General features: G+C 53.5%; 1 protein-coding gene across 1 annotated transcript in view; it reads left to right on the top strand.

Annotated features, from left to right (window-relative positions):
* LOC111143719 (ring finger protein 220) overlaps positions 1–12,068 on the top strand; it is a 226,465-nt gene that overhangs the window by 193,288 nt on the left and 21,109 nt on the right. Inside the window, exons 4-5 of the mRNA XM_022497546.1 lie at positions 6,110–6,155; positions 9,566–9,667. Of these exons, the coding sequence (XP_022353254.1) occupies positions 6,110–6,155; positions 9,566–9,667 (148 nt within the window). The remainder of the gene's footprint in view (positions 1–6,109; positions 6,156–9,565; positions 9,668–12,068) is intronic.

Below are 12,068 nucleotides of genomic sequence, written 5' to 3' on the forward strand. Positions count from 1 at the left end.
AGAGAGAATTAAACTCTATAAGCGCTATGTCTTGACAGGAGGACTATCAAAGAATTTGTGAGAATACTTAAAACTAGCATAGGAGACTATAGAAATGATAAAAATAATAACCCTGTTTGAACACTCACTACATGCCAAGTTCTCTACATTGAACTGATGTATTTAATCTTCACAACAACTCTCTAGGATAGGTAATAAAAAATTATTAATTCCATTTTACAGATGGGGAAACTGAGGAACAGAAGGGCTAAGTGACTTCTCTAAGGTTGCACAGCCCATCAAGTGGTAACGATAAGATTCAAATCCAAGCACTGGACTGTAGTGCCATGCTCTTAACTGCTCCTGGCATACACAGACACCCCTGACCTCCCCCGTCGTCCCCCCCCCCACACACACACCTGGGACCAGCCTAAAAGGGGCACAGTGGGGAAAGAAATACCTTTCCACCGGGTTGAGTTCTACACCTTGGCTTTCTGGGAGGTCTCCTGGGTGATTTGCTTCCCGTAGAGGACTTCCCCTCAATAAGAAAGGAGAATAGAGGCAGAGGTGTGTGGAGGGACCTGAGGCCCTCTGTAAAAGCTGTGGATCCCTAAGAACCTGGAAAATGGGGGCCCAAGCTCTCTTTCTGCCTCCTCAGTGGGGGGCCACAGAACAGCCTACTCCCTGTGGCTCCACCCCTGCACTGCCCAGGGCATCCACATCTACTCACAGAAGTGCCCCTCAGCCAGGATCCTGCACCAACCCCCCCACCCCCATATTTTCTTGGGGCACCCCCTACTTCCACTGCCTTACCCCCACGTCTGTTTCCCCCACCCAGAGCCCCCACATCGGCTCCGCCCCTCACGGCTGTGTCTTGCGTCCCCCACTTCTGTGCCCCTCACGTCCAGGCCCAGCCCAGCATCCCCTAACCCCTGGCACGCCCCCCCCCTCCACCCGGTGTCTGACAGCCGGACAGCGGGATCTGCACAGCAAGTGAAATTCCCGTCGGATCGATAAAGCCGAAGCGCTGGCGGCGACGGGTCGATGGTTTTATCTGTCTCGGCCCCGCCGCGCCCGGCGCGCTGACAGTCCGACCGGCCGGCAAAGGCGTTCAAGGGCAGCCGCGCCCGCCGCCCCCTCCCCTCCCCTCTCCCGCCCTCCCCTCCCTGCGGCCGGCCGCAGCGCCCACCGGACTGCAGGCTGGACCGGCCGCCACCGCCCTCGTGATTTATCTGGATTTTTAATTGGAAAAAATTTGCGAATTAATTGATTTCAGGAACTTGCCAATTAACATTGTAATTGGGTGCGTGATAAATTCCCAAGGAGTGTGTCAGCTCCCTCCGGGCTGAGGGCGCCGCGGAGTGCGGGTAGCGCGCGGGGAGGGCCCCAGCCTTGGCTGCCCTTGCCCCGCCCCTGCCCTCTCTTTGGGAAGCCGGAGGAGAGCAGAGAAGTGGGGAAAAGATGTGGCACCTGGGCTCCTAAGACTCCTCCCTCCTCTCTCCCTGCCACCGGCTCCCTGAGCTGAATGTGACCTTTGACCAGCCATTTCGCAGATGGGGAGACTGAGTCCTGTGGGAGGGCAGAGCTTGACTGTGCCTGGGCACAGGTGGAAGGAGGGCATCCCCCATCCCTGGTATGTGGCCAGAGCCTTCCTCTCCAGCTCTCCAGTCCTCTCCTTTCCCTTCCACTCCATGCTCCCTTCTCCCTGCTCTCCTCCTTTCTCCTCTTCCCTCCAACTTCCCACTTCCTTCTCTTACCCTGCCTTTGCCTCTGCTCTCCCACCCCTCTGAAGGCGTAGTGGGCTGCCGAGTCTGTGGATGCCACTGCAGGGTGCCTGTCCATCCCCTGGGACGCCTCCCCTGTCCCAGCCAAATGGCTGCTCCCCCAGAAGTTCTTCAGGATGGGCCTGGTGTTGTGCCCTCTGCCTCCCTTTGCCCAACAGCACAGAGCAGCAAACTTCCCCCCTAGCAACCGCTCCCCCACCCCCAGGAAGCCACTATTTCAGACCCACCTGAGGACTCACACAGAGAAGCGGGGACCTCCCAGCTCCCAAACTAGGGCTGGCTAGTTCCCACAGACACAGGCAAACATGTCCATGACATACAGACACCCATACACCCCCACATTCCAGCACACATAGATATGCTCACACACATATGCTCATTCCCACAGGTACGTGGGCACACAGATGCCTACAGGAAGAAGAGTCGGAACTCCTGTTGGCAAAGCCATCTACTTTTCAAAGTACTTTCACATCTGAGATCAGGCTGTGCGCGCACACCCTCCTTCAGACCAGCCTCCCCTTTCTCAGTCCCGCCCAGGAGCACAAACAGACCCCAGGTCTCAGCTAGGTAGAGCAAGGAGAGCAAAGTTACAGTAAGGACAGTCTGTAGGCCTGGAGGGTTGTCCTGGAGGTAGTGGGGGAGTCAGAATATTGGTGAGCCACAGGAAACTTGACCAACTTGCATTAGTGTGGGGGAAGAGCTCTGGAGGCCGGTGTGGAGCGTGAACTGGGGGTAGAAGCAGGGAGGCAAGTGAGGAGGTTGGCCAAGGGTCCAAGGGACAGATAATGAGCTGACCCACTGACCTGGGACAATGGCAGTGGCTTTGGGATCGGAGAAGACGGAATGCTGAGAGACTGGTGGAGGAAGAAGCAAGAGAACTTAGGTGATTACCCACAGGGTACTTACTAGGAAGAACTTTCTGACCTGGGTGACCAGAAAGGTGTTGATGGCAGAGAAGCAAGTTTCTGATTGAAAGGAGGAGACAACGGACAGGACTCTGGGCATGCTAAGCCTCAGATGTCTCTGGGATGGTGATGGGGTAGAGATTGGATGTGTGCAGACAGACCGGCAGGCAACAACACTCTGAGGGTGGGGGCTAAAGATTGGAGGGTGGTGGGGAGTGACCCCCAGACTTCTCTGGGACTCCCAGGCAGGAGTTTCCATCCAGAGAAAGGAAAGAGCCCTAGACATGGAGAGATGGCCTGCAGCTGCGAGTGAGGCGTGGCTTGGTGAGGCCTGAGCCTCTGGACCTTTCCTGGGAGGCTTCCAAAGTCACTTTGAGATCTGGCATCTAGGATGGGAAGCCAGCTCTCTGGTCAGTGCTTTCAAAGTGCCGAGAGGAGCCACAGGGAGGCTGGGTGACTCTAGAGAGGCAGGGTATGGAGACGGCCATGCCCCCACCCCCACTTAAGCCTTATTTAAGGCCGGCCTCGGTGTTTGGTTGGGTAATGAACTAGATAAACAATTCCCCAAATAGATTAAAACGAAGTGTAACTTACAAAGGCGGCTGGTGATGATGGTTTATTCCCGGGCAGCACACCATTTCTTTATTTCCAAGGATAATTCAGTGTAAATCACCTTAATTAAAAGTGTCAGCCCAGCCCATGAATATTGTACTTAGGAACGCGTTTCCTGGGTCCCAGTTATAATTTAAAACCCATGGATCACTAGGCAGCGAGTGACTGAGAAGGGAGGAGATCGTTGGGGGCGGGCTGTGGAAACAGGGAGGGACACAAGGCACGGGAGCTGGTGGGCTGGGCAGGAGCCTGTCTGCCTGTAGCTCTGAGGCTCGGACCTCCCCCTTTCTCGGTGGCAGGCTTTTCACCAGACTCCTGTCCCTGGGGGACCAGGCTCACTCAGGAAGCCTGAGATAATCAGGTTGTTGGAAGAAAGGTGGTGTGGGGTGGGTGCACTTGCTCCAAGAGGGGGAAGGAGCCTGAGGCAGGACCAGCCCAACTTAAGGGAAAAGGAAGAGTATTGGCAAAGGGAGAGGCTGGACATTCTCACCCTAGATGTCTTCACTTCTGCTCACCAGCAGAGTAAACTAAAGCCCAGCGTCAGTGGGATGTTCCCCAAGTAGAGAGAGAAAAAGAACTCCAAGAACTCTGTCCTCCAGCCTAACCCCTGCGTATCTTCAGGGAAGCAGCGTGAGCAACGGAAAGGCCGCACTTTGGACTCGGTCCGACCGAAACTCAAATCCCTAAACCCTGCATGGCCTGTGTGAACACAGGGGTGTATCATTTACCCTCTGTTCATGTCCTTTGCAAAGTTTTTGTGATGATTAAAGCGAGAACACATATGGAGCGCCTGGCTCATACCTGCCAACCCCGTCCCATGTTGTTGGTGCATAATCATTGCTCACTCTTTCCTTTTCAGTCCCAACCTGATCCTGTCCAGACAAAGCTCAGACCTCAGGCCAGGGGTCCAGTGAGAACAGGGTAAATGCCTCGTTTCTAGCATCTACAGATGCCTCATTACCAGATGCCTCATTTCTGGCTTCAGTAGATGCCTCATTTCCGGACCTGTCCAGACACAGGTGCAACAGGATGTCAGTCCTTGTTGACTGAGTGAGGGAAAGTTCAAAATCATAAAGTCGCCAGCTAGTTGCTCCTCAAAAGAAACTCAGTTTCCTCTCCGTATCCCCATTGCCTAGATCAGGGCCTGGCCGGGAGCAGGAGTACAGGGACTGTTCAAGAATCCAATGGAACTGAGTGGAACCTGGTCTGGCTGTCCTGCCCAGTCTGTGATTCCCGCACCATGTGATCACACGGGCAGACAGCTCTGTGTTTACACTCAGACCTTGGGCTCGCGCTGTCACTGAGCCTGGTGGCCTCCGCACGGTGATGTGTGTATCCGTGTGGGTGTGCGTCCACATGGGTCTGCATGTGTGGGTGCGTGTCTGAGCACGTGGGTGTCTGCATCTATGCATGTATTTCTGTGGATGTTGGCGCCTGAGCAGCTCTTCACCCAGGTCTGGGGGACTGTTGTGAATGGGTCTTTTTTACGTGGTTGAGCCTCGTGACTGTGGACAGAATTATGGACAGTGGATATGTGCGTCTTTGCCTCTAGGCCAGGGTTTCTCAACCTCAGCCCTATGGATATTTGGGGCCAGATAATTCCTTGCTGTGAGGGGCTGTCCCATATGTTGTAGGATGGTTCATATCCTCCACCCACCATATGCCAGTAGCAAACTCCCTGCCCCCAGTGGTGACGATCAGAAGCATCTCCAGACAGTGCCAAATGTCCCCTGGGGGACAACGGATGCCTTTATCTGAATCTGCCTAAGCCTTGGCTCACACACTGGGTGTGTCTGTGTTTGACCCTGTGGGTGTCCCCTGGGTCCATGCCCTGCCCTGTGAGTCCACGTGTGCCTTGGGTGTGGGTCTGTGTGTCTTTTGTGCCTTACGGATAGCCCTGTGCGTGTGTTCTACCTGCACGGCTTGCACGCGCCTGTGCAGGGCCCTATGTCAATGGGCTGTGTCTGCCTCCTGCACGTATCAGCCAGCGCCTCTGTGTGCTTGTATTTGTGTGTGTGAGTGCACGTGCGTGAATGTGGGAGCACAGATGTGGTGAGCACAGTGGGGGCAGCAGGGAGGGAGGGACAGGAACAGGGATATTAATGTTTCTGAAGTGGATCTGATTTGATACGTCTTGTTCCATTGTCAGCATCTGTTTAGCAGGGATTTGTAATACTTTGTGGCTCTGGATCACTCATGCTTAGCGCGGGATGTGGCCTTGCATACCAATTTTGTTATTAAACACAGTCCTCGCCTCCCCCACAGCCCATCCATCACCTCCCGCCCCCGCCCCTGCCTGCTCTGAGCCGCCCACCATATTTCAGGGCCCAGCTCCCGCCCGCCTGCCGCGCCCGATGCCAGAGGGCCTGGGGCTGACAAATTGAATCAGGGGGAGATCATTCCTGGCCTAACGCAGTTTGCAGCATGTTGGAGGGAGAATTGACAAGAGCCTTGTCAGCTCCATCACCCCAATCCCATAGGAGCTAGGAGCAGGCTGGGGAGAGGAGGTGGAGGGAAGGGGGCATCCGGGAATGCAGAATCCTCGGGGCTGATACCAGGAGGCAGGTAAAGCCCCTTTCCTCAGATTCATGAGGGAGCCCACGGGCCTAGTGTCTCTGTCCCCCTCCCAGGAGCCAGCTCCTGCCACGGGTCCCTGATGGAGGCTGAGCTAGTCAGGGCCAGCTGGGGTTGAGTGGCCTTGGTAGAGCCTGGCTGCACAGGGCTGGGCTAGGCTGGCCGTGCCTTCTCTCTTTGGGGTCTTCTTGCTATTCTTCTCTTGCACGCCCTGGGTGAGTGGGATGGTCACTCTGTTCTCTTCTTTCTTGGCAGCAAGAATTCCCTTCTGAAGGATGCCATGGCTCCAGGCACCCCCAAGGTAGGTGGACAATTGTGTGTTTTCCTCCTACCCATCCTAACCTAGGCCTCCCCATTACTGATTCCTCTTGAGGAAAAGGAGCTCTTCCTGGATCCCCAACTGTCTCCAGGGTTTGGTCGTCAGCCTGAGGCCAAGGGCTGCCCTGTGTGCTTAAGCGTGTGTGTGTGTGTGTGTGTGTGTGTGTGTGTGTGTGTGCATGTGTATGTAGTCTGAGTGTGAGCCAGAGTATGTCCATCTGACTTCTTCCTCTTCCAGCCAGGACAGGGGTCAAAGCTAAAGAATGACCTGGGGACATGGTGGGGCTCAGACACTAAGACTCAAAGGAGGAAGGTGAGCTATAGCAGGTAAAGAAAAATACCGAAGTATAGGTCAAGACAGAGCACACAGGCCTTAGAAGCCAGGCCCTGGGTGTGTGTGTGTGTGTGTGTGTGTGTGTGTGTGTGTGTGTACTTTGTCCTGAGGGCAGCAGGGAGCCAGGGAGGATGTTGGGCTCTTCTGGGGGAACAGTCTACCCCCTCCAAACAGATAGTGTGGGAGAGAAGTTTGAGAGTATCAGACGCAGAGAGGGAAAAATGAAGGGCAAGTAGCTGGCTTGAAGGAAGGGCCAGAGAGGCCTCACACAATGACATGATATATACCAAGAACTCCCATAAGTGGCCCCAGAGGCAGATGGTACTGCTTCCCCAAAGGTGATGATTTTGAGGGAGTGGGGACCTGGGGAGGAGGACTAGACCCTACTCACTGAGTGTCCCCTTTCTCACCCTCCGTAAGGCAACTTCTTCCTTACGAGTTCTCAAAATGATTCATAAAGATAGGAATCCCTGGCCCTTTTTATAGGGAATGAAGAATGAGGGTTAAAGCTTCAGAAATGATGCAGTCTAGAGGCATGCACAAAGAAATTAGAGCAAAAGCCAAGATGAGAATCTGGGGACCCCTGCATGGGCGGGGGGTCAAGATAAGGTACAGGCACCAGGAAAGGGGGCAGAGAAAAAAGAGTCACAAGTTAGGAGGGGCCTAGGAGAGCCTGGTACCGTAGACTCTAAGGGGAGAAAAGTTCCAAAACATATGGGTTGGTCAGCACTTGAAGAGAGCAAGTCTGGAGAAGGGGGCCACTGCATTGAGAAGTCTTAAAGGCACTGGGGACATCTGGCAGTTTGGAGAAAAGGAGCCAGAGTGATAACGTTACCTGTAAGGGTTGGCCCTGGAGGCCTCAGAAAGGGTGGGAGTGGATTTTGCGCCTTTATTCAGGAAATCACTCGCCACAGAAAGTTGGGCAGAGGTGGGGCAGAGACAAGTGTAGGCTCTGTCCAAGTAAGCAAAGCCTTCTAGCTCTAAAGAGAAAAAGGTGGGGCTTGCCCCGCAGCTGTGGACCGTGCAGGTGGGGAGCCACACTCGTGGGGCTTGGCCTGGCCTCTAGCACTCAGCGGTTCTGGTTACGGAAGACAGGCCGGCCGCTGACACCTGGCACCGGAGCGCAGCTGCTAGGGCTGGGCCCTGGGCCCCCGAGAGGCCGGCGCTCTAAGGATAAACACGGTTGCAATCCACATCCATACCCGGCCCCGCAGAGATGCAGACGCACACACGACGGAGCTCAGAACACTCACACAGGAAGTCTTAAAACATGCGTGGATCCTGCCACCATCGACACAGGCACGTTGATAATCAGACTCCGAGGCGAGGACCCCTGTTTGCCCACTCCCAGGTTCATGCTCACACCCCCCAAAGCTGACCGTTGCAGGGTCTGTCCCCTGCCTGTGGCTGAGGCTTTAGGGAAGCAGGCCGTGGGTGGAAGAGGCGTGAGGTAGAAGGTTCAAGCCAGAGACTGAGAGGACAGGGAGAAGGAGGGAGGGAGGAGGGGGAGAGGGCGAGGGGGCCTTAGACAAGATTGATGGCCTCATTGCCATTAAGAAAAAAATTAGCCGGTGGCGGCTATCATATTAAAGGGTGAAGAAGCCGTGAATTATTTTCTTAAAGATCTTATCGCTTACAATGATAATTTTACCTTCCAAAAGGCCACTTTTAATGAGGCGAAGAGCCAGGCAAAAAGTCATGATTTAATGCTGGGATTTTTTTTTCAAAACACATTTTACTGCTTTTTGGTCCATGTTTAAAAAGCACCAGTGACCTTTTTTTATTCTGCTTGCCCCAGGTGTAATGCTGGGCCTCTCAGGGCTTCTAACCTAGAGAGAATGAGAGAGAGAGAAAGCACACAAGAACGAGCTTTCTCGTGGCAGGGGGCAGGGACCCCCACATCGTTTCCCCTCCTCAGCGTCCTCCCAGAGAAGGAGAAAGACATTGCCCAAAAGCCCACTGCAGTCGGCACTGGGCCTTGGCTGGGTGAAGAAAGGGCTCTAAGTGGCAGGCCCTTCCCGGGCTCTTTCCTCCACCAGCTCCTTGGGGAGAGTCTGAGTCAAGGCGCCCTGCCAGGCCAGCAGCCGCCCCTCCCCTCCCAGAGCCCTTGCCTGAGGATGTGCAGCTTGGCCACCACATGCAGGTCACATCCTAAGGCTCGGTCGGAGATGAAGGATAAATGGCTGCTCCATCTTTCCCAAATTGCTTTCTTTGGGCTGTCACTGGCGATTTGGCATGGTTTCTAGGCTGGGGAGGCCTCCTAGGGAATTGTATGCTTCCGGCTCCGAGCTGTGCAGGCTGGAGAGGGTGGGGGAAGGAGGTCGGGATCGCTTGCAGGGCTCCAGGCCCCCCGCCCAAGCCCCGTTTGCAGCTGAACAGGCCTTGGCAAGAGCCAGCAAGAGCCCGCCGAACGTGCCATGTGGTATTTAGAACTGTGGCGCTCGCACACAATGTAAAGCAGACAGTTTATTAATCTAAACTGCGGGCGCATGTAGGAGAGGCCGCACAGGATTGACGTGGGGGGGTTAGTTGTGCTGGGGTTCTTGCTGGGGTCACTGCCGCGGCGCTGGGATAAATGGACCCGGCGTACATCCCTAGCTGCATGTGGGAAACTCATACATACTATTTAATTTACTGTCTCCATAGCGGGGCTGCCGTCAGCCTATATTAGGGGCAGACAGGGCTGCAGGTGTGTGGCTTAACCCCAACCCCCCGGGGAGGGGGGGGTCCCAGAGTCTCTACTTGCTATGGGAGAACAAAACATGTATCATCTCAGCCTATTAGGGGAGGGCAAGGCGTCCTGCCCCACTGGGGCAGAGATTACCTGGGGTCTGGGAGCTTTGGACCCCCCTGGAGGTCTCTACCCCTTCCTAGAATCAAGCCATGGTCTCCCACAGCCACACCCCCAGGGCCCCAATGCCTGCCTGCCTTCTGAGACTATCCCTCAACCTTCCTCTCTGCCCCTCTCCCCAAAGCTCTGGTGGACTGGGAACTCTAGGGGTCTGACTGACTGCAGGTCTCATTTGGCCCGAGGCTACATGTCGTTTCTCTTCTTCCAGTCCCTCCTGTTGTCTGCTTCCATCAAGAGAGAAGGAGAGTCCCCAACAGCATCCCCACACTCCTCCACTACTGATGACCTACACCACTCAGACAGATACCAGGTGAGGAGGGGCTGGGTGAGCATCAGAAGGAAGCCCCCGTGGATGAAAGCTTAGAGGGGGCTGCCTGGTGCCAACTCCTCCCGTCCTTGGAAGAAGAGAAGAGAAGCCTGAACTCTATTTGGTTCGCTCTGCATCTAGTGCCCCTAACCGAACCCAGAAGGAACAGGTGTCGGGGAATGGGCCCTCAACAGATGGGTTTTAAGGAGTGATGCCAAGGTCACCTGGGTTCTGGTGGGCTCTGAGCATATCTAAAGCATCCTGTTCATCAAGAGGAATCCTATGTGGTTTCGTTTCATGGGGGCCCTGAGACCTAGCCCCAAATCCCCTGAAGACTTCAGACTTCAAAACCAGGATCCCCTGAGCAAATAATGATTCAATCCTGCCAAACCTTGGTATCAGACCCGAGAGTGTCAGACAGATGTGGCCCACGAGTGCCTTGGGCAAACAGGAAGGGAGTAATCACACAGTCCCAAGAGATCACAGCAAGAGGGTACCTGAAGATAACATCCTAGCTCTATAGGGATTCTGTAACTCTATATGGGACTCAAACTGCATAGTCCAAAGTGCCAGCCTTGAGGAGGAATCCCCACTCTAGAGAGGGTATTCTAGAGAGGCAGCCCAGTCCAGCCCCTGGAAACACTGCTCTCACCCAATAACCCTAGCGTAAGTGGAGAAATGACCCAACCCCAGGGAATTCTTGTGTGATAGGGAGACAAGGCTCTGCACCAAGAGTTCCACTCGAAAGGGATGGACAGAGCCCTGTCCTTAGCCCTGTCCTGCACAGCAGTCAGCCTCAGTACCTGCTGAACTAGGAAAAGAACTACCATCAGGCATAGGCATGGCATGCTAAGACATGGCACTGAGGTTTTCTGTGATTTAGGTTCAACCCCTATCTCCAGCTGCCATTCCTAACACTGCCCTCCATGAACCCTATGGGCTATCAGCACAGAATTAATGCCAATCACTCCCTCCCTGTCTGTGCCATTCCTTTCTTGCCTGCACACTTTTACACATGTGGTTTCTTCTAATGGGACTATTTTTTACCCCACCGTGTCACATTTCTATTTATCCGTCAATATCCTGCCCAAATACCATCTCCTCCAGGAAGCCTTTCTGGATTAGCTATCTCTTCTCATGATCCCTGTATGTCCTTATGATTGCCCTTATCATCCTATATTGTGATCACCTGTTTAGCTATGCTTCCATTTTTTTTTTAAGATTTTATTTATTTATTTGACAGACAGAGATCACAAGTAGGCAGAGAGGCAGGCAGAGAGAGAGGAAGGGAAGCAGGCTCCCTGCTGAGCAGAGAGCCCGATGCGGGGCTCGATCCCAGGATCCTGGGATCATGACCTGAGCCAAAGGCAGAGGCTTAACCCACTGAGCCACCCAGGCGCCCCCATGCTTCCATTATTTACTGACATATAACATGCTATCTCAGAACTTAGTGACTTAACACAATGTGCTGTTTCTTACGGTTTTTTTCAGTTGACTGGGCCTTTTCTCATTTATGCAGCTCATTCAGCTGGAGGATTGACTAGGCTGAAAAGCCTCTCATTCTGGGAGATCAGGATGCCTCAGTTCTCTTCCATGTGCCTCTTATCCTCCAATAGGTTAGATCAGCTTCCTTCCTTGGAAGCCTCAGGGCAGTGTCATACCAAGAGGGCAAAGACCAAAACTGCAAAGCCTCTTGAGGCCTAGACTCTGGAACTCACCCATCAATTTGGCAAAACAAGTCACAAGGCTAAGCCATAATCAAGGGATGAAGAAATGCACCTCTTGACAGAAGGAGCCACAAAGAATTGTGGCCATATTTAATCTATCACAACGAGCATGACTGTTTCACTAGACTGGGAGTTCCTCCAAGGCAAGGTCCTTGTCTCATCCTTCTTTACTCCCTTCTTATACTCAAACATGCTCACCCCAGTGTCCTTGCCTTCAAGGGATTAGATTTGCAAATAAATAATTATAGCCAGTGGTTTAAGTGCTGTGAGAATTAAGTAAGTTTCTGGGGCAGCACAGCATAAAGAGGGGCAAATCAGAACAAGCTTCACAGAGGAGGTAACAACTGAACACAGACAAGTAGGAGTTCACTTTGGTGGACAAGGAAGGTCTGCCATTTCAAGGCAACGCTGTGTGCAAAGGGCATAGAGATATAACACAAAATGATGTACTTGGGGACACGCTAGCTGTTCAGTTTTGTTAGCATGTAAAATACAAGGGAAACTGGTAGAATGTGACGCTGAAAGTACCCCAGGGACTAGGTAGGTATTCCATCCCCTGATCCTTACACAACGCGTGGCATGTACTAGTTGGTCAATTATGGTTTTTTTGTTTTTGTTTTTGTTTGTTTCTTTTAAATCATCAAACTAGGTCTTGAAAGCATGGGGTACTGGTTTCT

Source organism: Enhydra lutris, unplaced genomic scaffold (assembly GCF_002288905.1).
Source record: "Enhydra lutris kenyoni isolate GAN:26980312 unplaced genomic scaffold, ASM228890v2 scaffoldscaffold9, whole genome shotgun sequence".
NCBI lineage: Eukaryota > Metazoa > Chordata > Mammalia > Carnivora > Mustelidae > Enhydra > Enhydra lutris.